Source organism: Anneissia japonica, unplaced genomic scaffold, assembly GCF_011630105.1.
Source record: "Anneissia japonica isolate Jap-2015-1 unplaced genomic scaffold, ASM1163010v1 scaffold24_len2511860_cov200, whole genome shotgun sequence".
NCBI classification, from domain to species: Eukaryota; Metazoa; Echinodermata; class Crinoidea; order Comatulida; family Comatulidae; genus Anneissia; species Anneissia japonica.
In genome coordinates this window covers 263,789-291,097 of record NW_022730786.1, presented here as the reverse complement: position 1 = coordinate 291,097, position 27,309 = coordinate 263,789, and the positions used below count along the sequence as shown (strand labels likewise).

At 34.6% G+C, this 27,309-nt stretch overlaps 1 protein-coding gene across 18 annotated transcripts in view; it reads left to right on the top strand.

The window, feature by feature from the left end:
• LOC117115109 (dynein heavy chain 3, axonemal-like) overlaps positions 1-27,303 on the top strand; it is a 65,429-nt gene extending 38,126 nt beyond the window's left edge. For 3 of the 18 annotated variants that reach the window (XM_033258779.1, XM_033258782.1, XM_033258777.1), the window contains 37 exons: positions 454-489; positions 1,509-1,590; positions 1,805-1,943; positions 2,346-2,536; positions 2,777-2,872; positions 3,141-3,332; positions 3,462-3,595; positions 3,812-3,974; positions 4,086-4,499; positions 4,861-5,217; positions 5,337-5,432; positions 5,742-5,846; positions 6,164-6,297; positions 6,896-7,154; positions 7,835-7,852; positions 9,554-9,670; positions 9,815-10,138; positions 10,287-10,391; positions 10,785-10,835; positions 12,772-12,932; positions 13,504-13,675; positions 13,961-14,086; positions 14,513-14,690; positions 16,508-16,897; positions 18,278-18,354; positions 18,676-18,969; positions 19,321-19,458; positions 19,700-19,960; positions 20,441-20,533; positions 22,153-22,161; positions 23,377-23,475; positions 24,303-24,485; positions 24,606-24,698; positions 25,341-25,514; positions 25,702-25,812; positions 25,928-25,988; positions 26,229-27,303. In XM_033258779.1, the coding sequence (XP_033114670.1) occupies positions 454-489; positions 1,509-1,590; positions 1,805-1,943; positions 2,346-2,536; positions 2,777-2,872; positions 3,141-3,332; positions 3,462-3,595; positions 3,812-3,974; positions 4,086-4,499; positions 4,861-5,217; positions 5,337-5,432; positions 5,742-5,846; positions 6,164-6,297; positions 6,896-7,154; positions 7,835-7,852; positions 9,554-9,670; positions 9,815-10,138; positions 10,287-10,391; positions 10,785-10,835; positions 12,772-12,932; positions 13,504-13,675; positions 13,961-14,086; positions 14,513-14,690; positions 16,508-16,897; positions 18,278-18,354; positions 18,676-18,969; positions 19,321-19,458; positions 19,700-19,960; positions 20,441-20,533; positions 22,153-22,161; positions 23,377-23,475; positions 24,303-24,485; positions 24,606-24,698; positions 25,341-25,514; positions 25,702-25,812; positions 25,928-25,988; positions 26,229-26,374 (5,779 nt within the window). In that variant the 3' untranslated portion in view covers positions 26,375-27,303. The remainder of the gene's footprint in view (positions 1-453; positions 490-1,508; positions 1,591-1,804; positions 1,944-2,345; positions 2,537-2,776; positions 2,873-3,140; positions 3,333-3,461; positions 3,596-3,811; positions 3,975-4,085; positions 4,500-4,860; positions 5,218-5,336; positions 5,433-5,741; positions 5,847-6,163; positions 6,298-6,895; positions 7,155-7,834; positions 7,853-9,553; positions 9,671-9,814; positions 10,139-10,286; positions 10,392-10,784; positions 10,836-12,771; positions 12,933-13,503; positions 13,676-13,960; positions 14,087-14,512; positions 14,691-16,507; positions 16,898-18,277; positions 18,355-18,675; positions 18,970-19,320; positions 19,459-19,699; positions 19,961-20,440; positions 20,534-22,152; positions 22,162-23,376; positions 23,476-24,302; positions 24,486-24,605; positions 24,699-25,340; positions 25,515-25,701; positions 25,813-25,927; positions 25,989-26,228) is intronic. The other 15 variants (XM_033258787.1, XM_033258786.1, XM_033258796.1 and 12 more) reach the window with 13 other exon arrangements.
• The last annotated feature ends 6 nt before the right edge of the window (positions 27,304-27,309 follow it).

Genomic DNA, 27,309 nt, shown 5'->3' with positions numbered 1-27,309 from the left:
AATACCTGAGTATGTGATCTTTAAAATGAGGGGTCATTCATTCAAATTGGACATTTCAAACCAAAGTTATTGGAAAGTGAATGTACAGTACTCTTAGAGTCAAGATAAACAGGATTTTGAGTAATTGCTTTTCAAAGGTTTAATATAATGAACTATGAAAAATAACGTTAAATAAACAATTTGTTAACCACTTCCAGACCTAATGCTTTGAGACATGATTAATAAGACATTAAACTGTTGACCTATAATAAAAAACAAATTTGGATTTTTTAGCAATTTTTTGAGCTCCCATATTTTTTAGCTCATTTACTCAATACTGGACTGTGCGACAACTTTACCATTTCGCCACAACATGCCTCATATGATTCATTTGATTGTTTTGTTGTACATACTCTACTGATTTTCATGAATGCCTACATTTAACCAATTATGTTTCATTGTAAATACCTCAAGTGATACAATGGAGATTGACGATCATCATCTGAGAAGGTACATAGCAGATCCATGTTTTATATATCATTGGTATAATATGGGAATTAATGGAAGCATCTGGTTGTCTTTGAATACCTTCGGTTGACATTGTTTGCAGAAAGCATGGGTAAACCTGTCATTAGCGGTGGAGGTATATAATTCCCTGTCCTGACATACTTACAGTAACTTGCTAATTTTAGTATCAAAATATTGTAAATTTCATTATGGTAGCCGTTCCCCATGTTTTTAAATCTTAGTCAGAACCTTGCTTTTACATGCAAATTACGATTAACCTTTGCACTTTCATTTGTTGGTAAAAGATATAGTAGATGAGGAATAACAATAAGTATGTTATCGGTAGTTGCATGAGTATTTTCTGCCAAATCATTGTTTTTATTTAGATTTTTTTATGTATCATGTTAATTAACACTAATTCATTATCATATTTTTTATTCATTGCTTTATTAAAAGGGTGAACTTACTTAAGAGACCAGGATGTATTGCAAACATTTGTTTTTGATTTGATATGTTTTATCAACTTAATATTATACATATTTTATTTTTCGGAATTAATAATGTATAAACTCTTAGCATTGTAGGAAATCGAACATATTGGGAAAAGTCATATATATTTTTAGTTCTCATTGTTTTGCAAAAACAAAAAAGAAAAATTACATTCATAAACAGTTAATAAGGACAACATATAAGCTTGGATATATCATTAGATTGGGTTATGAATGACATTAACATGGTTTACTTACATAATAATCTTTCATTATTGTTATTTTTGTATTAACTTGTTATCAGTTTTAGATATGTTTTATTATAATTGTTCATTAAAATCATATTTTAAACAAATGATATAAACTTGCAAAAATCAATCCAATGTTTTCCAAATAAAAAATAATGTTATAGTATTTTTAATTTAAATTTATACATACTTCAGTTTTTGCTAATGTGCATGTGAATAAGAAGTGTATGAAGCCTTACAAAATAATTTGAATACCTAATTTTCACAATTAAACATTTTATTCCAGCCTTTTCTTTGGTGACTATGTAAAGACAAATGATGATGATAAAGTCTACAATGAAATAACTGATTTCATTGCACTCAAAGAGGTAAATGATTTTATTCTGTTTTCAAAGATCTTTATCAGTTAACAAAAAGTACAATTAAATATTTTAAAAATGAATTTTATGGGAGAAAGTTTTGAGATTGATGTATTGATTGAATATTTATCTTCTGCATATATGGTTAGCATTTTGTAGTTCATTACCATCATGATGAATATGAAATATAAATATTAATTGTGTTGCCCTTTTGTGCCCACAGACCATTGAGAAATGCCTGGATGAGTACAACTTGATGAGTAAGGCTCCTATGGACTTGGTCATGTTCCGATTTGCTATTGAGCATATTTCAAGGATAAGCCGCGTACTGAAGCAACCTAATGGCCACGCCCTACTTGTCGGTATGCCTCTTTCTATCATTTGCATATTAATTATTTTTAAAAATTACCATGTGATCAAAGTGCCCTGAAAATGATTTATTGGGCATGCCATGCCAAAACCAGCTTCAGAGACCACAACAAGAAAATTTACATTTTAATATTCATATTCTCTACATTATAAGCTTAAAAATGATAAGTTATTTACAGAAATTGACTTACTGTTGCCAAAGTTATGAGTAAAAGTATTATTCTCTGTAATTAAAGTATACAATACTGCCACATTTTATGCTAATTAGCCACATTTTTATGCTAATTACTCAGTTTAACAATTAGCGACAGTACGCTGGTTTTGGGATGGCAAGCCTCATACGGTATATGTATCCATTAACAAACACAGTAACATCAATTTATTTTTAATCGCAGGGATTGGAGGCAGCGGGCGTCAAAGTGCGGCCCGTTTAGCTGCTTTCATGGCCATGTATGAGCTCGTCACCATAGAGATAACAAAGAACTACACTACCTCCGACTGGAAAGAAGATCTTCGGAAAGTATTGCGGAAAGCAGGTGACGAAGGTCTACCAACAGTCTTCTTATTTGGAGATCACCAGATCAAGGTGGGTGTGATATTATTATGTTATGATACTAAGTACCGTGAGGGCAGCAGAGCAGTACTGATGACATTGATGAAAATGTTATTAAACAATGCAATCACAAGACATATAACGAAAATAAGTTACTTCAGCTTTGTTTTTACTGTTCTTTGTAGAATTATTAATATAACATTGTAACTGTGCTCTGTACAAAGGATAATAAAGTATTGATTGATTGATTAAATGTTTTTCCTTCCTCACTAGGATGAATCATTTTTGGAAGATATTAACATGATCCTGAACACTGGAGATATTCCTAACCTTTATGAGAATGAAGAGAGGCTGGAGATAATTGAAAAGGTAAGATAAAGAAAGAAAGATTCATATGCAAATAGCACAAGGTTAGCAATGTGTCTTGGTAAATGGAAAAATATTCTGTAATTATTAAATTATTTAAATGCATACAGAAAACCCAAATTGTTATCTACATGAGGTTAGGTACATGGCCACTTGTAAGGTGGAAAATCAGGATATTTATATTTTCCACAGGCTTAGAATTAGGAATGCAGAGTAATGAACATTATCACATCATCGGTTATTGCATCAAAATATTAATTTTTTTCTTCAGATGCAACAAATCGCAGTGTCAGAGAATCCTAAGATAGAGACTACGCCCCTGAACATGTATAACAAATTTGTAGAGCGTGTTCGTCGGAATCTGCATGTGGTCCTTGCATTTAGTCCAATTGGAGATGCTTTCCGTAACAGACTTCGTATGTTTCCTTCACTCATCAACTGCTGCACCATCGACTGGTTCAAGGTAAAAAGACTGTAAAACAATCATCAAACAAATTTGTTGTAAAAATGGAAAAGTTGTTTGTTTTTTATTATTCCTTTGTAATTCCTAACTCTCTAATACTACTGTAATTTATACATGTTTCTTTTTTAGGCCTGGCCAGAGGATGCATTAGAAATGGTTGCTCACAAGTTCCTCGATGATGTGGAGATGTCTGATGAAGTCCAGGCTGAAACTGTAGTCATGTGTAAACACTTCCATGAGAGTGTTAGAGCGATGTCTGACACGTAAGTTTCTCTGAATACCTACAATATCATGAAAAAAGGGTTTTTTGTCTTGAGGATGTGTTATAAAGAGAAACCTTTTAAATATTTAAGTCATTAGAGGTAGTTCTTCATTCCATCTTATAGTCGGTGTTTTCTCATTCATTAAGGTGTCTATAATATATGTGTGTGTATCACCAGATATTGTGTCAATTTTATAACATATGGTTTTGATTATAGATTCTACTCTGCTCTTCGGAGAAGGAACTATGTGACACCAACCTCATATCTGGAATTAATCAAGACATTTAAGAATTTGATGAGTAGGAAGCGGCTAGAGATTTTAACTCTGAAGAATCGTTATATTGTCGGACTGGAGAAGCTGGAGTTTGCAGCCAATCAGGTAAGAAATCTTTCTGGATTTTGAAAAAAGACAGCAGCAAAATATATTAATCGCTTTGTTAACAGAACATTTCTGGAGATGATCAAGTAAGTGTTTTTTGATCTTCTATAGATTGCCGTTATGCAGGTTGAATTAACAGCACTTCAGCCGAAGCTGATTGAAACCAGTGGTGAAACAGAAAAACTAATCGAGATCATTCAGGCAGAGACAGAGGAAGTTGATGCCAAACGTCAGGTGATTTCTGTCGATGAAGAGGTTGCCAACAAGGCAGCAATGGCAGCAAAAGCCATCAAGGACGAATGTGAACAGAAACTGGCTGTTGCAATGCCAGCGTTAAATGCTGCCATCCGAGCTCTTGACACCTTGAAACAAGCAGACATCACGGTTGTGAAGTCAATGACGAACCCACCAACAGGTGTCAAACTTGTGATGGAAGCTATCTGCATCATGAAGGGAATCAAACCAGAGAAGAAAGCTAATGATCAAGGCAAAATGGTGGATGACTATTGGCCTCCTGCTAAAAGAGTGAGTGATAAACTGCTATTGATAATATTGTTGAGCCTTGTAGTATATTTGCCAACAATAGACACTTATTGTATACTATTAACCCTGATCATTGAATACCCGTAACCTTTCCACAAACTAAACTCATGTGAATTATGGAGACCACAGGATGTTTCCATTTTTATTAGGATTAGCAGGAATAATATAGGCTTCTCCTTAATTACTGTATCAATCAAATATATGCATCAACATTCTGATTGGTGATTGATTGATGGTTAATTACTGATATCTTATTATATTATCTTATTTTTAAGTGTAAGACTAAGAATATTATCTCATTCATTGACTACCAATATTACCTCTGACTTTTACAATTTTGTAGATGCTTGGTGATATGAAATTCCTAGAGTCACTGAAAGAATATGATAAAGATAATATCCCGGTGTGGGTGATGAAAAAAATCAGAGAAAAGTTCATTGACAACCCTGACTTTGAGCCTAGCATCGTCAAGAAGATCTCGTCAGCCTGTGAAGGGCTGTGCAGCTGGGTTCGAGCCCTGGAAGTGTATGACCGTGTGGCTAAAGTGGTAGCACCAAAGAGGGCTAGCCTGCAAAATGCAGAATCAACGCTGGATGAGCAGATGTCAAAGTTGAATGAAAAGAGGGCAGCATTGAAAGAGATCACAGACAAACTTCAAGGTCTTAATGATCATCTGGATACAAAGTTCTCTGAAAAGAAGGTACTTTTATGTAATATGTTGTACCTCAAAGATTTTTGATTTATTCAGTCAACATATATTTGTTTAGGGATTATGCTGTCCACATTTTGCTTTCATGTTTTTTTCACTGTTATCTGTAGAACTTAGAAGACCAGATTGAAAATACAAGACTGAAGATCGTACGAGCGAAGAAGTTAATATCTGGGCTTGGCGGAGAAAAAGAACGGTGGCAACAGGTACATTTGACTTGATTCATGTATAAATATGACTTTAAATGAAGAAATAGTGATATAATGACATATAGGAGCATGGAAAATTGTATTAGTTTAAAATACAGTTTATCAATTTAACAACATGTAGTCTTATCCCAATATTTGTAAGCTTTATCTTTTAAGAACATTTAAATTGGTGCCGTATAAATATATCTAATTGCTATTGTTATAATTATTATTGTTGTTATTATTTTTTGCTAGTATTTTCATTGATATAATTATTGTTGTTATTGTTGTTTTTATTGCCGCTGCTGTTTTCTCTTTTCACATTAGCTTACAGAGCAGCTTAGTGCTACCTATGTGAACATTGTAGGTGACGTTTTGTTATCATCAGGAGTTGTAGCATACCTTGGACCTTTCACGTTGTCCTTTAGACAGGTAGGTTGACCAAGATGATAGATATCAGGGGAATAGGGCCTGGTTTTGGCCTGAGGGTGTGTGTTGTGGGGGTGGGGGGGTGGTCGAGGTTAGAAAATTGAGGATGTAGAACTAAATCTCTATTCCAATGAAAACCTAATGTCATTTTTTGTATTTTAACCCACTTAGTGGAACTAATTTTCCACCATGGGTTGCGCACGTTTCTCCCTCAGCCTGTGTCCATAGATATGCATGAAATAATAATTTTGTGTGTTATGTTCTTGCTGATTTATTGACTTCATCTCCTGAGAAATGTGTGTGTTGATTCATCTTTGCAGGAGTGTTTAAAGGAGTGGTATGAGATGTGTAAAGACAAGTCGATTCCTGTGTCTGCTGTGTTTTCTCTGTCGGCAACTTTAGGAGATCCAGTGAAAATCCGAGACTGGCAACTAGCTGGATTGCCAGTGGATAAGTAAGTATTTTTTTTGGATATTCCTCTCCACAATCACCTTGATAATCATCATCATTTACGTCACACTTCCTTCATCATCATCATCATCATTTACGTCACCCTCTTTCTTCTTCTATTCTAGTACAGACCACCTTTTCGGTGTATTTTCGTACTGGATGACGACAGGGCCTGTGAGATGGACCAGTACACCGGGGTAACCCCCTACTTGTCTCGAAAGATGTACTGGGTTCTTTTATAGTGCACATCAGCCAATTTTATGCACTGGGCCTACAGTTTATAGTCCATATCAGAGAAGACTTGCTCCACCTCCAGAGCCATTGGTGAATGTGCTATTCGAACCAGCACCGATATTATGGCTGTAGGTTGCGAGCCCCTACGTTAACCGATCGGCCATTCATCATCAGCATTACCCTTCTCTTCTAATTATGTGCATTGTCCTCACTGAGCCCTACATATGAAGACCGCTGTATTTAAATAAAAAACTTTTTATTTTATTTTGTGAATATTTACCATTCCAATTTGTTCATATATTACATAAGGTAATAGAATATTAATCTCACTATGGATGTACAAATCACACCTCATTTTTTCAATGCAGCTTTTCTGTGGATAATGCGTTGATTGTCACCAATGCAAATCGTTGGCCTCTGATGATCGACCCTCAAGGCCAGGCCAACAAGTGGGTAAAGAACATGGAGAAGCCCAACAAGTTACAGGTGATAAAGCTCTCAGATCCCACGTACACCAGGACCTTGGAGAACTGCATCCAATTCGGACAGCCTTGCTTGCTTGAGAACATAGGTCAAGAGCTTGACCCTGTTCTAGAACCACTTCTTTTGAAACAAACATTTAAACAGGTAAACAGGTCTATGGAATCATGTTTTTTTATCTTTGCAAATTACTTTTAGAAACATTATTGATTATGTTTCAATTTACTCAAGTAAATTATACTTTTAAAACTCCTATCATTAAGATTAATTTTAACTTATTTAGTGGCAAATTGTTAGTACTGCTTGGGGTAGTTTACTTCCTTTCCTTTCTTGGTTTAAATGTTGTGAAATGTCAGAATCTTTTTTCACAAAAAAATATTTCACCTCCTAAGCCTTATAATAAAACTTCTAGATTATAGAGCATATTTGTAAAAGCTTTGTTTTGAAATTAGTAAGTGGTTTGTATATAAATCTTAAAAATGAAAACTACCTCAACATCACAGTTTTTCACATGCACTCACATTTTGCGAACTTGCATTCGTCCTCTTGTTCCTATAGAAAGTGCAAACATCCAGAGTTTTCCATTTCACTCATTGGCTGCAATCCAACATATACTGTAACTTCAGTTGTATGAGAGAGATCTGATATACAAGTAACCAGTCTTACTAGTAAAACCTAAAAATGCCCTGCCTCTCTTGTCCATAAACGCAGGAAAAGACCATTGACATTTTAATTCAGTGAAGTTTACACTTTAGTTTGAAATTTGATTTATCATTTTTGCTTCTATGATTTGCTAAAATTGGTTACATTATTTTCTTTTGCTTTAGCCTGATTTTCCGATGGATGTAAGTTGTTTAAGAAATAGACATACATTCTGTTTTCTTATAGTATTCCTCTGCATGCTTAGTGCTTCCAATTATTTGTGGAGATTCAATAGAACATAAATGAAATCAGTATATACTGGAGCTGAGCTTGGCTGTCTACACATAGATGCTTGAGGGCTAAGTAACTTGGTGGTTAAAGTGGTTAGGATACTCAGGGATATACTTGGTAGTTATGATACTTAAGGGTCTTCAGTGGTTAAGATTCTAGAGAACACCTGCTAACTCTCACACTTGAGCATCCATTGTTTATGTCTCATGCCTACGTTGTTTATCTTTTACATCATAAAAATTTCATAAAAGATGAAATGTGTAGGCTGATTATACCCTAAAATAATAAAAAAAAATAAATAAAGTGAATTGGTCATTAAAATGTAAACACAGGCCATATAAACTTTTTTTAATGAAACTATACAGACCGACGACAGTAGCAGTTCCACCACTACAATAAAAAAAAAAAATAACATAGAGGGTGCTCTATTTTATGATTTTTATATAGAGGGCGCTATATTTTTTTTCTTGCACATCAGACAGCAAAAAAAGTTGGCAGGTATACTAGAGGGTTGAACCATTTGGTAGTAAATATGCTTGAGGGTTATGTTGCTTGGTGGTCTTGGGAATAAGCTGCTTGGTAGTGGAGATGCATGAGGTTTAAACCACTTAGTAATTAAGATGTTTGACAGTTAAGCAGCTTGTGTATGTTCCCTATATATTTAATTGTTCCAACAACACTTTGCATGGTAAATATTTAGTCAATTTCATTGTTGGTACATGCTACATAATATTCATTAAGCCCTCTCATAATTGACTATGTCAAAGGTTAAAGCATTTATCAACCAATCAAATGGCTTTTAATGATGTCTGAATCTTTGAGATTATTTACTTCACAGTTAATATTTTCAGTACAGTATATACTACAGGTGGGCAGCCTGCGGGCCTCACACGGCCTGCCAACAATTTTTTTGCGGCCCGCGAAAATGAATTAAAAAAAAATATTTGTGCAGCCCATCAAGTAACATTGGCTAAAAAACACCTTGTTTTTTACGTCCCAACACCAATCATATGTAGAGACCAACGTTTAAACTGAGAATACATTGGTGTAAATAAGCAGTTCTTGAAGGTTTTTGGAAGCACAATGGAAACATCAAAGTTTGGTTGCAGCCCTGGGTGTTAAATCAAAAGTTAACTTTAGCCCTCCGAACGATTTTTATGCCCACCCTTGGTATATACATTATCAGGTAAATATTGCAACCAACCTTTCTAATAAAACTCAGTGAGATGCAGATGGTACATGCTGTATGATTTGTCAATACATTGACCTTTGACATAGTCATGCACCATTGAAACTACAAAATGGCTTATTCTTTACGTAAATCTGTTGAATTACATTTTATGTATTTATGCAATATTTCCTAGTAGTGTAGCATGAATATATAGTAATAATAATGTACAAGTCTTATGAAGTGCTTAATGACATTGATATATTCTAATGCTTTGTGTCACTATCAAATTTTCTGTGACAGGTATTTGTGATTTGCACATATATAGACATGATGATATAGCATAACCATATATGTGAAAATCACTTGTATTGGTTACATACAACTTGACAATGTTTCACTATCACCCAATCAAGAACAACAGCTTGTATTACTGTCTTTTTAGAATGGATTGGACTACATCCGTCTGGGTGACAATGTGATTGAGTTTAGCCATGATTTTAAGTTTTACATCACCACACGATTACGCAACCCGCACTACCTCCCGGAGGTTTCTGTGAAGGTAAAATGATCATCAGAAATATAAAAAATAATTTGATTCTAGTAATAATAACAAATAATATAACCTATGAATATCATAAAAATTAGTTTGATTGAATTTTACTGGATATTTTTTTTCAAATTGATTATTAATTATTGTCTATAGGTCACCCTCTTGAACTTTATGATCACTCCTCTTGGACTTGAGGATCAACTCCTGGGACTAGTAGCTGCAAAAGAGAAGCCAGAGCTGGAAGAGAAAAAGAACCAGTTGATCCTGGAGAGTGCAAAGAACCGGAGACAGCTGAAGGAGATTGAGGACAAGATACTGGAGGTGCTGTCTTCCTCACAAGGGAACATCCTGGAAGATGAGACTGCCATTGAGATCTTGTCCTCCAGTAAGGTACTGGCGAAGGAGATTGGAGAGAAGCAGGAGGCAGCATCGATCACAGAGAAAGAGATTGATGAGACTAGGAATGGTTATAAACCAGTAGGTTATTGCTTCCTATTTATTCAGACTTTATGATCTATGTTACATGATTGCCCAGGAGAAGTAAGCACTTCTCTTGCCTAAGTCAATAAACCTTCACAAAGTTATTCTTGTATCTTATAATGTCTTATGGTGTTTTTGTTTATAGGTTGCTAAGCATTCGTCCATCTTGTTTTTCACCATATCTGACCTGGCCAACATTGAGCCGATGTATCAGTATTCTCTCACCTGGTTTATTAACTTATATTCACAAGTAAGTTGTTAAATCTAAATTTTTGGATGCAGACGAATCAACGATTTCAATTTCAAGTGCGAAAGAAAAAGTTTATTGTGTGGATTCCACAGCCAATCAAGGGGCATGCTGCTGTTGTACTGAGCATTTAATGAAGTGGGGGGTTAACATCTGAGCTGGTTGTGAGAGAGTAGTGCATCATTTTTTACATGATGCAAAGAAGAGTAAAGAATTAAAACTATATAATTCTGAGAGATATTTAACTCATGGCATCTTCACTTTGCTTTAGTTAGCACTCTACTATATTATTATCGTAACTGTATGCATATATCACTACTGTAGTTTTTTGTAGTATAGACCAATGCATGTTTCCTATTGGTCACCTACCAACATAAAGTTTGTCTTACTCTTTAGTCCATCTCAGATACAAGGGACTTAAGTCCCTCAGAAGCTGCAGGTATTCCCGTAAGTCCAGGCCAGTTGGCAAGCATTTTGGTGTGGGAATGCACATAGTGTGGACAATCATAAAGTTTGGGCAAGCAGAAAGTGTGGGCTATCACAAAGCACATTTTTTGGGCAATCTCAAAGTGTGGACAAGCATTTGATAAATGGGCAAACACAATAATGTGGACAGGCACGCATCTTGGGCAAGCATGTACACTTTGGGCAAGGACACTGTATGAGGGCAATTGCACGCACAGTGTGAGCAGTCACATATTTTGGGCAAGCAAATTGTGAATGTTAACATCAGTTATGAATTAATATGCACTGTTTTAATTAACAGCACAAACATATTAAACATTATTTTTTCATAAATCTAAGATATTATTACTTGCATTATTATTATTATTTGCATTATTATTGTTTGCGCTATGAGTAGTGTTACTTTATTTATAATCATTGCTGGTATTGCTACTAATATTGCTAGTACTATTACTGCTATTTTTGCTACTGTCGCTGTGACTGCTACTATTGCTAATTGCTACTAACTAGCTAGTGTACCTGTATTTCTATTAGTATAGCTGATATTGCTATTGTTATTTTGGTGTACTTGCTATTACTATTGCTATTGTTATTACTATCATGTCATTGCTGCTATAGCTGTGGCTGCTATTGCTGTTAATACTATTGCTATTGCTACTATTGCTAATAGCTAGTGTACCTGTATTTTTATTAGTATGGCTGATATTGCTATTGCTATATTTTGGTGTACTTGCTATTACTGTTGCTATTGTTATTACTATCATATCGTTACCGCTATTAGCTGTGGCTGCTATTGCTATTATTGCTAATTGCTACTCTACTATTGTTATTGCTGCTATAGCTACTGCTACTATTGCAATTGCTTCTAATTACTTTTTGCTAATTGCTGTTATTGTTACTAAAATTGCTACTAATATTTATTTTGCCAATGATATTATGATTAATTATTAATAATGTTATTGTTATATTAATTTTATCTAACATATTTATCAAATTAAATACTCTGTTCTACTGTTGTTGAATTATATAACTCATACATAGATTTTAGGCATTTGATTGGTTAAGAACCTCGCAGTAGAAAGTACTAATCCCCTCAAAAAGTAATATTCCCCTGAAAAATAGTACTTTTTGCCCTGTCGCATGTACAAACTCTAGGCCCATTTAACATCGTGCTGACGTAAAGAGTACTGTGACCTCTACGACAAATGAGATTGGAACTTGGCCATGCAATGGTAAACAAATATGGAGGCTGGGGCTAGTTGGTTCAAGCTCCTGGATGAAGGACTAGCCTAGGCCTAGCATTACTGCTTGATGAAGCCCATAGCAAAAGCATAAAAAAAACCAAATAAATTGAGTCTTTGTCAATATTCGACAAATATTGGAAGATGACGAAAATATTGAAAATGAGGAAGTGAGCAAAGAAGAGCTAGACACACTCTTTGATCGCCTAGGCTTAGACTAGGAATTAAGTGCTTTTTTAGGCCTCATAGAATCTATGTATGTGGTATATAAAGCAAATATTATTGACTGCTCTAGATTCGGGGAACGGTGAAATCTATTGCCCCTCAGTGATGTGGAGGCCGTAGCCTATCTTGCCTAGGACAGAGGCCCTCGGGAAGATAGGCTACGATCTCCACATCGCTGAGGGGCAATAGCTTTCACCATTCCCCTCATGAGCATTTATTATTTGTATAATGTTCAACTAGCTTTTCACTGTTAATATGATTATTTTTTCATATTGCTTTTAAAGACAATGATAAATATGCTAAGTTGTTGATAACTTTGTAGATCTTTTTAAATAATTAAATTTTAATAATTGGATTTATTAGATTTTTTTCCATATTTTACCACACATCTTGAAAAAACTGAATACCTTTGATAGTTTTAGATTTAACATATTCTTTTGGTGTTATTTTAGTCTATTTCTGATACACCGCCATCAAACGAGCTTGAAGTGCGTATTAGCAACCTCAACAATCACTTCACGTACAGTATCTACCAGAATGTCTGCCGGTCGTTGTTTGAGAAAGACAAACTTCTCTTCTCGTTTATACTTTGCATCAGCATTGCAAAAGGGAGGTAAGATTTAGAGGTTAAATGCAGCTAGTAATCAGTGCATCAACATTCATACCTTCCAGGTACCCACTTAATCATTTGCATGAAGAGGGAGTGTGGACAAGTGCCTTGAAGAATGAACACACAAAGGTAGTTGGATCCTAACCCTTGGTCTTTCTGTCATGGTGGAGCTGAAGTGGTCCAGTGGGTACTGGTAGGACCTAATACCAAGCGTTGATTTTAGCTGCTTATCTGATTGTGATCGCCAGTAAGCAGTTGAATGTGCCTTGTATGTGTTTGATCCAGTGACTGCTGTAATAATGTAAAGTGCATAGAGGCAGTTTATTACAATATGCGCTATATAAATGTTAGATTGGTTTTATTAGTAATTATATATACAAGTTCACTATCATGATGTATTCTCACGAATTATTTAATATACACGAACATGCACCGCCTTAAGGATTAGATTTACACAGTGCCTCATTATAAATAATTGTAAAAAGTAAAAAAATAGTTTCCTAAATTTTATTTTTAGTTTTATTTGTTTTCTCAAGTATAGATATAATTTTATTGATAAAATTTTGCTTGATAGAGGTGAAATTGATGATCATGAGTGGCGATTTCTATTGACTGGGGGTGTGGCTTTGGAGAACCCCTTCCCCAATCCAGCACCATCTTGGTTGTCAGATAAGTCTTGGTCAGAGATTGTTCGTGTTTCACCACTCACAGCATTTGATGATCTTATGATGCATGTCAGGGCAAATGTAAGTTTAGTTACTTTTTTTTAAGGGATTTCTTTTTCATTTGTTGTTTTTTTTTGGTTTATATTATGTTAATTAATTTTTTTATTTATTATATAATTTGGCATATTTATTTTATTTGTTCACCAAATCCTATTTTCTGCCATTTACAAATTGATATACTATAAACCTAACATGTTAATTTACTCAATTTACATTGATCTTAAACTGAGATGAAATAGGTGATTCTTTTCCATTTACAATAATTAATGTTACCATCAATATTTTTCTCATTAATATGGTACATAGCTTTCCGAATGGAAAAAACTATACGACTCAACAAGTCCGCACACGTGTGAGATTCCGCAACCATGGAATGAGAAGCTAAACAGCATTCAGAAACTCATCATCTTGAGGATTATCCGTCCAGATAAGGTAAGAATTTAAATATACAGTAGCTGATTATGATCGATATAGAGTATCAAAATCATCTTCATCATCATTGTAGCTACGCTGATTGGTTGGTAATTGATGGATCATCATCATCTTCATCATCATCATTCTTATCCTGGTCATCATCAGCATCTTTGTCATTATTATCACCGTCATTATTGTATCATCCTTCATCATCAGTTAAATTTAAATTTGTGTATAAACCAAAGTCAATTAATCATTCAATTGATAAAATATTGACACGCACATCATTATAATCTTTATTATCATCATCGTTCTCATTGTCATCACACAAACTATCACCATCACAACATATTTCTTTGATTCCTTGCCTTCCCATTTTCACATTCTGGGAATTACAGCCAATCATGTTTATTCAATATTTAATATGATATTTATCCATTATAGATTGTACCTGCTGTACAAAACTTCATTGTCTCACGAATGGGACAGGCGTACATTGAACCACCAACCTTTGACCTGGCTAAGAGCTATGCTGATTCAACCTATGCGACCCCATTAATATTCATTCTGTCCCCAGGGGCTGACCCCCTGGCTGTACTAATGAAATTTGCTGCTGAGAAGGGTAAGCATATTTGGTATCACTTTTCTTAGAGTAATATATTTATCAAATTAAAGATGAAAAAAAAAATTAAATTCACACATATTAAATTCATTGCATTATCTTTTTGGAAGTTTCATCATTTAATAATGGATTGTCTGCCAGTTATATTATAAGTCGTAGATGACTAAATTTGAATTAGCAAAATACTTAATAACGAATTTATCTAAGATTGGCTGTTACCTTGGTAATATTTTCCTTGTGTATCTGTATGTATGTTTTTTATCCAGGTCATAATAAGTGAATACTGTTAACAATATTAACAATTATTTTAATATTTCATCTGAATTGAAAAAGAATAGATATATAATAGAAATATTTAAATAGTTATTCCTGTGATTTTGTTATTGATTATATGATTGGTTGAATGTTGTATTGTTGTTGCTTGCACAAAGAAGTTTTATTTGCTGTTCCTACCTATTACATAATTATCCCTGTGTCATCATGTCCAAGCGTATCCATATGTCATTACGATCCACAGTCACACATGCTTCTCTCCCCTTCTCCACTCACCCATAAATATCATCTGTGTTTGTTAAATGATTTTGTGCTTTTTTATCTTGCAAATTTTGCTTTAAGTATCTCATTGCATAACAGATTTGAATATAAAGAGCATGGTGTGTTTTTTTTAAAAGTTTCGTTTACATTGTGATTGTTGTAAAGCACCCCATTCTAACTGTAATGAAACTTCATTGAATGAAATGGTCAGAATGTCAAATGGATTGCACAGTATAAGATGGTCATTTACATACATACATAGAATTTTTGATAGTCATCAATAGAATTTTTTGGATTTCAATCAAACTTAACAACTCACCAACTAGAATGGAGTTAGGAACACACACATGTCCTGAACACCGACATGTGTCTTTACGCTGTCGTTTCGCAAAACGCTTAGCGGAAGGGTACATTGGGATTTGAATGTCTGCATCCTGATCCTAACATCTGCCCATTGGCATAATTGTCATACAAAAGTGGGATGTTATGTTATGATGGGACCTGCAAAGCTAATATAGTACACTGGGGTACTGTTAATATAGCAACAATAGCCTTTGTTGCTATTTTCAAATAATATTAATTTCAGCATATTCACTTTAAAAATGTTGTGCTGATTTTCAAGCATAACATGTCAAACACTCCAAGCAAAATCCTGATCACTTGCTCTCATTTTCCAAGAATGGGTTTTGAATATCCACATCATGGTCCTAACATATGCCCATTGGCATAATTGTCATACAAAAGTGGGATGATATTATGCTATGATGGGACCTGCAAAGCTAGGACAGTACACTGGGTAAATGATAATATATGAAGCATTTGTTGCCTTTTTCAAATAGTATTAATTTCAGCATATTGACTTTCAAAATGCTTTGTTGATTTTCAAGCATAACATTTTAAACACTCCAAGCAAATTCCAGGTCACTTGCTCTCATTTTCATCTACGTGCTGTAATTTGTGCTACCATGGAGTTGTTTTACTTGCATTTGAAGCCTGCTGCCATTTTTTTACTTCCATTTATCGTGGTTATTACTCTGGCTTTTGATATGCAACTATGGTGATTTTATTTTTGCTGTTAACATGGTGATATTCGAAAAAATTGTTTTTATTTTGCGTCATGAAAGCATGTTGATTTTCATTCACTTTCGTGTCATGCATGAGTTCTCACGGTGTTTGATTCGTATTTCCATCTTCATGCCATCTTCAATATTGCTTGTGGCACATTTGCTTACGGGCAATTTGGTTTTCAAGGTAAGCATGAAATAATGAGGAATCTTTGACAGGGTTACTGAAAATTCAACGTCAGAAAACAGTTGGACGGATCATTACAAAGCTGGAAAGAACCAGCAGTCGACTTGAGCTGAAGCGTAGGGTGTCGCTGGTCAAAGGTCAGTCGATTCCACCAGTCAAAAACCATGAGAAGTCAACGACTGATTCAGATGTGAAAATTAAAACTGATTCCACAACTGAACATAAAACCATGAAAGATGAAACAACATCTTCACATAATAGTAGACAAAATGAGGCGGAAGATCGTATTCAGTTGTCTGCAGGTAACCATTCAAATGATGCCATCAAAGAAGAAACTGATACAGCTGGCAAAAATGCAGAGGCATCTGTTAATAACGGACAACAACGAACCAAGCATAAGATGCGATATCCGTCCCTCAGTAGTATGTAGTATTTCGCTTGTTTGCCCATTAATATCATTCATGCGAGTTTGCTCTCAATATGGTTCAAGATAATTTTACTCATGTTCAGGGCAACTGAGACACATTGGTTTGGTATCTCATGGAACAAAAAAGGATTATTATTATAATATATATATGGGTATGTTAGTCTATAACCTAAACACACATTTCAGTATAACTTATGCTGCCCCAGTACATGACATTTTTTTTACCTAGGTTTGTGATGCTGTGAAATATCTGCACAATACATCTTGCACACATGTGCACATCGAACGATTGGCATCTAATAGCACTTCAGAATTGCATGGAGTTTTCATCATATCTCAAAGCTAAATTATATCTAGCGTCAGATGTTATGTTAGAAATAATGGGTTCATGATTCATATTTGACAGATGTATCTTTAGCTATTATGACCATTGTTGGCTCTCTTAGATATACTGTGTGCTGAACCATGGAGATCTTTAGGTCCCCGGTTCAATTCCAATCGCTGCCTTTCCTTAGGTTTCAGCTGGAGGGCGGAAATACAAGTTACAATAGTGCACCGTCCTTCAGATGAGACGTTTAAGCTGTTGATCCTGTGTGCAATATAGCCCATGTGCATGTTAAAGAACGCAGTACACTCTTCGTAAAAAAGTAGGAGATTGTCTCCTGGTGTACTGCCCAATTCACCACCAGAAGTATCCTGAAACTCTGAAGTCTTCAGACTTCTTGGGTTATCCTTCACACCAAAATACTTATCTTATTTTATCTTATCAAGGGGGGGGGGGCATGGGCTACATGACAGGAAGGGGCTGACAATTTCTGACTAGCAGGGTCCAGGAGCAAAGATCCAGTGGGGTCTAGGGGGAATTTTAGATGAATTATGCCCAGATTGTTTATTAGAATACTTTTTCTTTTTGGTCTGACAAGTCTTGGCCAAGAGGGATTTGGTCCACCTGTCTCTTATACACATCTAGATGTGTATAAGAGACAGGATCCAGTGGGGTCTAGGGGGAATTTTAGATGAATTATGCCCAGATTGTTTATTAGAATACTTTTTCTTTTTGGTCTGACAAGTCTTGGCCAAGAGGGGTGTTTGGCCTGTCTAATGGGTAGATGACTTTAAGCCAACTGCTCCTCTCTCCAGTTGGCACTGCTCTGATTATGAACAACTCTACTAAATTCTACCTTAATAAACAAATGTGTTGAATTAGAATTTTCTGGTTAACATTTTCCACAAATCATATTATTTTTAATTTATTATCAGTATTGTTATATTGTTATAAATAATATTTAAGTATTATCATATTATTGCTCATATAAATTTGGTTGCATTTGTACATGAATATTGTTAACATTGCTATGCATATTTGATTGGTAAGGTATGGGTGGTACAGGACTTCAAACTATCTCACTAGGCCAGGGGCAGGGGCCAATTGCTGCTAATATGATCAACAAGGTTAGTGCACATTCTCACATTATTTTTCCTCTTGTGTTCTTATTGAATTATTAATGCTATTGATCACTAATTTTCTTGTTAGTATTTTGTTATGTTCTATTTTTGTATTGTATTTTGGGCCCGTATTTTATCCCTGTTATGTATGTTAAAAAATTTTTCAATCTTAAGTTTCCTGACTTGTAACTGCACTGTTGAATTATCAATTAGCAATGTGTTGGTTCCCATCACTGATTTAAGGTTACATATGGGGTTTCTGACTTGATTTTACTGTTTAAATATTTATTATATATGCTCATAATGTAAGCAAATTTCTCCATATAGGCTGTAGATTCAGGAACATGGGTGGTGCTCCAGAATTGTCACTTAGCAACCTCTTGGTTACCAACACTTGAGAAAATATGTGAAGAAGTAATAACTGATCCTGAACGCAATAAGCCTACCTTTCGTCTATGGTTGACAAGTTATCCATCTCCATCGTTCCCTGTATCGATCCTGCAGAATGGGATCAAGATGACGAATGAACCACCAAAAGGATTAAGGGCTAATCTCTTGAGGTCCTATCTCAATGATCCCATCTCTGATCCTGAATTTTTTAATGGGTGCAGTAAAAAAGAGGTTGGTGTAATGTTAATATTATTACTATGAATAATACAGTAATTGAAGAGGTGGACATAATTTGGTTGTGAGGATGCTTGGCTTAGAATGCCACGATTCTGGGTCTGCAATCCTGTGAATGAAGGATTATTTTTTTGTGAGGGCTTGGTGAATCAGGGCATGCCTTCCAATCTCAGGGCCCTTAGTTCAGATCTGTGAAAGAACGATTTATTTCTCTCATCAAGGTCAAGTATGAATAGCAAGTATAATAATATTTAATATAATTTCATTATACCCAGCCCACTAAATTTTAGTCTAGTTGCCAAACCAAATGAGGAAATTGTCTAAATGATTTCTACCTTTATTTTTCAGGTGTGGAAGAAATTGTTATGTGGCCTCTGCTTCTTACATGGGGTTGTCCAAGAGAGGCGTAAATTTGGTCCATTGGGGTGGAACACACCATATGAATTCAACGAATCCGATCTTCGAATTAGTGTCCGTCAATTGCAGGTTGGTGAACTGTTGTTTTTAGTTGGTATATGGATTTCAAAAATGATTGTGGTTGGATGAGTTTTTGGATTGTTTAATAATTATTCATCAAGCAGAGATTTTTCTTTATGTTATTTACTCTAGTCTTGGGTATTAACAAGTTAGTGGTACAGATATAAGGTAACAGAACAGGCTTTTAATGGCTTAAAAATGTTTTCATCATATTTGCAAGTAAACATCAAAGTTTCTCACTTTTTGACAGATGTTTCTTAATGATTATGATGAGGTGCCACTTGAAGCCCTTGTCTACCTCACTGGCGAGTGTAACTATGGTGGCCGTGTGACAGACGACCAAGACCGACGATTAATAATGAGCTTGCTCACAAACTTCTACAATAAGGATATCATTTCTGAGGAAGGATACAAATTCTCTGAGAGCGGGGACTATTATTGTCCGCCAGATGGTCCTTACTCCAGCTACTTGGACTACATCAGAAGTCTCCCACTTAGTCCACACCCAGAGGTTGGTGGTTTTCAGGCCCCCTTAGTTTTACTAAGTATAAATGAGAAATCTACTCCTCAGGTGGCTAAAAATGAATTGTTATGTCTATTTCGTTAATACTTACCTGGATAAACCGACTAATTGCCATTGTTCCCAAAACGGAACACCCCTTGAAAATAAAATGGAACAGTCCGACCCAGGCCGCCACGTACGAACCGTCTCCCTAACAATCGTCCTCATTCCCTATTCGACGTTCGTTGAAAGAGAACCTCCTTTGTGTATTGCATAAAGTGTTGGACCACGTGTCTCGTCTTTTAGAGAAGAATTCTTGATTTTATATATTTAGAAAAGTATTTAATTTACTGGAGAACTATATTTTTTGTGATATATATTTTGAATTAGAATATTACAGTTTGGTAGATATATTTTCTTTAATGCTATTTAATTAGTGAATATATTAATGTTTAGGATGCAACAGATTTCTTGACGGTGTTCTTGCAGGTTTTTGGCTTACATGAAAATGCTGACATCACAAAAGATCAACAAGAAACTCAGCAGCTGTTTGATGGCATTTTACTTACGCTACCAAGACAGGTATGACCAAAAAATGTATTAGCAATGTTGGTATTCTACGTTTATTCAACATTTTTGAAGCTCAATATTTTACATGAGAATTCATCCAAGTGCTAGGTTGGATTACATTGAAGAAACATATTGTTGAAGCTGATACCAAATAGCATTAATAACAATAGTATAATAATGATTAATATTGTGCTGAAAGTATCTAAATATCCAAATTTCAAGGCACAATGAGAGATATCATTAGTATAATTGACATGTACTGCGGAGTTGCAGAGTTGGGTAAGACTTCATATGCAACATGGGTGGTGCCGGGGTGTTCCCCCCCCCCACCACTTTCGCGACAATTTAAGCGATGCTCGACAATGCCCACCATGCTCTCGTCAGGGAAATCTGCCCCTTCGTCAGGGGAATCCGTCTGGGACCCCCTGTCGGGAAAATCCTGGCACCACCCCTGATATACAACACAGAGACTATACTGTTTATACTTTAAATTCAATGCATTTTGTTTATCAGGCTACAAATCATAATATAATAATTAGTATTCAAGGTCTTAATCCAGTCTGGCTTAATTCCACTGTTATTTTTATAGTTGCCGGTAACACCGATATGAATTCAATTCTATACACAAAGCAATTCTGATTTTTGTATGCACACACAATAACAAAATATATATATCTATATTTTGTTGGAATTCCTGCTAACAATATTTATAACATTTTTATCTCTTACATTTTATGTGATTATGAATTGTAAGTGTATTGGATATCTTTATGCATCTATATATATATATATATATGCAAACTGTGTATAATAGAACTACAGTAATACAAAAATAATTGTATATGTATTTAAAATATTATATTTTAATACTTCTTAACTGATACTGGTCCTTTCATTCACAACCAGTTGACCTGAATTATTTAAACTTTGACCTTTACAGCCTGTTAACAAATTGACATCATTGACCTCTGGCCTATATTCACTTTTACCTCGTATATTGATTCGTCCATGGGATGAGTTGGCACCAGTGGTAAATTCTAAAAAACAGCCAATTTATTTAAAATTTTATGTGGGGTTTTTTTTTTAAATATAGTGCACCCTCCAATTTGAGACCCCGCTAATTCCGGGACCCCTCTAATTTGAGACCACTTTTTCAAAGAACCAAAAAACAATGTTCTATCTTTGAACACAAAGCTAACCCTCTTATTAAAGACGGAACCCCAAATTTTCAGGTCCCAAAGTGGTCTCGAATTGGAGGTGAACTGTAGATAATTACAATTTTTTAGACAGATGCTTATAACTAGTTATATAGTTGAGGGTAAATTCTGCTGTACCTAACCATCTTTTCTATATATTATGGGTATGCTGGTGTTTTATTTCGAGCAAAACAAAGTTTAGGCCTAAGTCAGCAAATATGTTTTTTTTTTCATGCAGTATATATCCTTCATAAAATTTATAGTTTGCTTGGAAAATAAGTCCACTAAAAAAGACAGTCAACACACTGTACTATGAATCGGTCAAGTTTCCTGTAATTTCTAAGATGCTTATTATTTTTAAAACACTGACCTTGATATTTCATTCATTGTTTTTTTTTTTCATTTTGCTTTATTACACTTTGCACGGTACTAAAGGCTGGAGAGGTATTAAGCTTGTTATTTTTTATGTATGGTGTGGCATGGATTGTTATGTTTTTAACACTGACATGTGAGATATTGCATGATTTCTATAGTGTATATAAAATGCAGTGGAGCCCCTCATTCAAGGGAAGCTTCTAACACTATGACAAACCCCATTTAGAGGACACCGCTATTAAGTAGACACTTTTGTATGGTCCTGAAGGTATCTGATAGGGGTTCTGCTGTATATTAACCCAGTGTGACAATATACATGTCTCCCTTCAATTAAAGACCACTTTTGGTTTCCAGGGTTTTCATGGAGCAGCTTTGGTCTTTAATTAGAATAATAAAGATAAAAGACATTAGTTTGTTTGGGACCAGAGGAAAGTGGTCTTTACTTGGAGCGGTCTTTAATTAGAGGGACAGGTTCCAGAACCTGTGAGGTTCTGGAACACCTAACCCCATTTTTATTTTTTTCACTTCTTTCATAAATGTACTGCACTTTGCACAATTCCACATAATCACACTCTCTTATTTGTATAAATGTAGTGTATGTAAATAATACCTTTCTTTGCACAAAAATGTAATGTAAATATGCATGCTAATAATTGTCTATCCTAGGCAGTCATTTTACAATCGCAATCTGGAGATGTTTTTACTACTGAGTTGACTGATTGGTTTATACTTAATGAACCATTTGGGTTGTTAATTACAAATATCATAGTGGAATATTATGAGGTTTTGATGTTTCTTTATTGAGAAAATATTCATACAATAATAACCTAGTCATACACTAGATCACCTTCATAGTGATATTTATATTTAATTTACAATTTAATTTTATATTAATTCATGTCTGTATTTAATTACTTCAAAAAAATATCACTACACCTTGTTACACACAAATTTTATCTTAGATTTTGAATAATAGCCACAAATGAAACATTGATGTGTATTCTGCACGTGTGTTCATCAATTTGGAATATTTAAAAATTCACATTTTAGATGATAATACATATTGTGGATAATTAAAATCTATTTAATTTGAGTATTTAATATGTCATCTTGTATGTTTTTATTTTTCTATTAACATTTTAATTCTGATTTTTTCTGGTCAGTATTTCACTGTTTCTCAATACAATAAGGTAATAAAATTACTATAAAATTGCAGTAGTTTTAAACAAATTTTTAAAATTTTAGTCAACATGTAAGAAATAAAATTTGAACCCTTGTTGCTAGGCATCGGGTGGTGGAAGGTCATCGCAGCAGGTCATCGATGATCTAGCATCAGATATTCTATCTAAGGTTCCATCAAATTTTAACTTGGAAGAAGTTAAGGTAAGATTTTTATTCCAATCTCATCCAATATCAAATTCCTTACTAATAATTAAAATTCAATTACCACTTTAAAGCTACAATTGCATGGGACTTACTTCGGTAAAAGTAACTGACACCTCAGTTAGTTTACCCATAATAATTTACTTACATATACATTTATATTATTTACTTACATATACATACATACATATACATATACATTACATACATACATATACACATACATACATATACATATACATTTATATTATTTACTTACATACATATATATATATATGTATATATATATATATATATATATACATATATATATGTATATATATATATATACATATAACTTACTTGAGCCATGCTGTTAGTTTAACCAACTCCTTTTTGCTCAGCGAAAACTAACTGAGCTAGTTTACCGAGACAAATATTCTAGTGCGAACAGCACAAGTTGGTTAAATTTCCTGAGTTATTGAAGTTGATGATGTTTGATTTAATAGTTGATTTCACAGCTCGGTTAGTTTTACCATGGCTTATGATAAAAAATAACCCTGTCATTTAATCCAAGGTCAAACAACGGTAAGATTTACCCACACAGTTTCACTAAAGTCTTCCCTTTACAGGGGTAAAATCCATGGTTAAGTTATCAAAGTTACTAATTAGCTTCAAAAGTAGCATTATGAAACAACATACAAGTAATTTGGGCTCCTTGTTGATAAATTAAACAGATTTTAAAAAAAAACCCAACCTTAGATTTTTAATGTTTCGGGTTAGTTTGGCAACTATTTCACTTTAATGATAATATTTATATTTATATTATATTTTATGTTTGTTTGTAGGCAAAATATCCTGTGCGTTATGAAGAGTCGATGAACACAGTGCTACTACAAGAACTGATCCGGTTCAACCGGCTAATTAGTGTGATCCGCAGCAGTCTGGTGGACATCAGGAAAGCCATCAAAGGCCTAGTTGTGATGTCAGCGGAACTTGAAGATGTCTTTGATAGTATGATGGTTGGAAAGGTAATGTTCTTTATTATTATATTTATTATAAAGAGCATCCCTCATTGGTTGTGTAGCTTTGGCTTGTTTCACTTGCTTAATTATTATTAGCGTATTGTATGTTTTTTTTATATCACACAGGTACCAGCCATGTGGGCAGCAAAATCATACCCTTCGCTTAAACCTCTTGGGAGTTATGTCACTGACCTAATGGCAAGAATTCAAGAGTTTAAGGTAAATCTCTGACATAGTTATTCATATGACTAAAAAAATTAATTAGGCAAGCAATAATGATTTGCATTCTAATGATAAATATATGACCGAACCAGAGGGGCCCACTCAATCTAGATGTGGGTACCCATGTGTGTGACCATGCTTCAAAAAAGGGCCTAAACACGTTTTGCAATGCAGAGAAAAAGCACACTTTTCACGTAATATACTAAAATCTTACCCGAAATTAAGAATTGAGGATGAACCAACTTGAGCAGTACAGGAAAAAGCTGCTGAATTGAGCGCCCGGACGTACTTTGGCAATTAATTCGTTGCACTGTGTGTGAGGTTCCCAGTGAGATGCGCCGTTGCCGACGCGATGCTGTTCTGACCCCAGTCTGCACTGGTTGGCCGGAGGGTCACATGATTTTGGTCACACACATGCGTCCCCGAGGTCAGGGTGAGTGTTAGTCAGGGGAGGAAAATGAGGTCTAAAAAGCTCTTTAAAATTATTCGTAAGAATTGAGATGATGGCCATTCTAGAAAGAGGAAGCAAAGTTGCAAAACAGTCAATAGATCAAATCATTGAAGTTAATGTAACAAACAAAAAAAATCCATGATAAAAATTAATTTAATAAACAAGAACATATTTTCTCTTGCTGACAGGATTGGATACAAAATGGCATACCAACCGTGTTCTGGATGTCGGGATTCTATTTCACCCAATCCTTTTTAACTGGCACGATGCAGAATTTCGCCCGCCGTTACCAGATTCCGATTGACCAACTAGGCTTCCAATTTGAGGTTATGGTCGAGGAAACAGAGATGCCCTCAAAGCCGGTAAGACATTACTAACAGGGGAATGACCCATAATTTCAAAATGGTTGAGAGGGAGTTTGGTAAATGGGGAAGCAATTTAAAGAATCCATTTTTATATTTTAGCTAGTAATAATATATAATTTTTCTTGCTTTTATGTAATATATCATTTAGAAATTGTGTAAAGTTTCTTTTTTATTCTTTTTTCAGATTGATGGAGTTTATGTGAAGGGACTATTCCTGGAGGGGGCTCGTTGGAATCGAGAGAAACGCATTCTGGGTGAATCATTACCGAAGATACTCTACGATACTCTACCAATTGTATCCTTTATTATTGAGAACAACATAAAGTACACACCACATTAAAAGTATGGACTGTGTGTAAACATAACAGAATTACAATTTACTATGTTTCTCCTTAATTGCTTAATCTTAGATGTGGCTGAAGCCAGGTGAAAGATCAAAGTTTGTAGAACTGGTTACTTATTCCTGCCCAGGTAAGAAATCCTCTCAGATTTTTGTTAATGAAGATTAAATTTAGACATGGGCTGAAACACCTCCAGATACATGAATCACCAAGTACTTGCGAAAAAAATCTTGCAAGTGATTTAGGTGGGAATCCAACCCACAAGCTCCAACATACATATTGTAGATTCTCATATACATGTACACAGTTAAAGAGTTTTAGTAGATTAGGAGTGTGCATTATTTAACCTTTGACCTGTTCTCTCTTTCAGCCTACAAGACCAGTGCACGGAGGGGCACCTTGTCAACCACCGGTCATTCCACCAATTTTATTCTACAGATGGAACTACCTTCAGATCGTCCACAGAAACACTGGATCAACCGGGGGGTCGCTATCCTATGTCAGCTGGATGATTAAGCTCCAGGGTGCACATTCCTATGGAAAAAAGTGTATAAATAATGAAATAAACTGTTAGTCATAAAGAAGATTTTATAATAGAATCAATGTATAGTATAAGAATTTTCATCAAGATTTTTATCAGACTTTTATACAAAAGCTATTTTTATGGTTAAAAAAAGACCCATGTTCTTTAATATTTTTTAATGTACATTACACTTACAGGTCTTTATACTTGAACGTTTTAATCAAAAGTATCCGTAGTGAAGTCTAGTGGCCTGTTCATGCAATAAATATATATGTGCATCTTCTTAATTCTAAGGTAAACATTTTCGGAGCTGCTTGAATGGTTTGTAGATGTATGGTCTTAGTATATTTATAAGTGATGATGATAATAATGCATAAAATGAAGTGTTTCCCCAAACAAAGTGAAAAAAATGTGATTGGCCTATATATATTACGGTATGTTTTCAAGTTCTTATATATGCCAAAATATAAATTTGTTATATATTTTATTATTTTGATTGCTACTGACAATCACTGTCCTTTTAAAAGTACTTTAAAAGGTTGGTGTTTAATCATGGAATGATAAAGTTACACAATTAAATATAATTTATTCTTTAAATGTAACTTATTGTAGTTGTAAATAGATGTTGGCAAATGCTAAGTGAAATATTGCCGACACGCTGAAGTGTTACATATATTTAATATTCCATAATTATACTTATGTGGAGTAAGTTTGACTAGGCCTAGCATGAGGAACCTATGAGGTAAAAACAGGTCTCAAATATATTTTTGGTATCTATTGTTTATTGGTACCTTCGTAGGCGTAGATGGGGTTGCGAACACACACTTTCATGGTAGCATGGTAGCAAAGTAGTTCACTAAGTGAGTTAAAATACTAAAAATAACCATTAAGTTTTCATTGGAATGGTAATTAAGTTCTGCATTCTCAA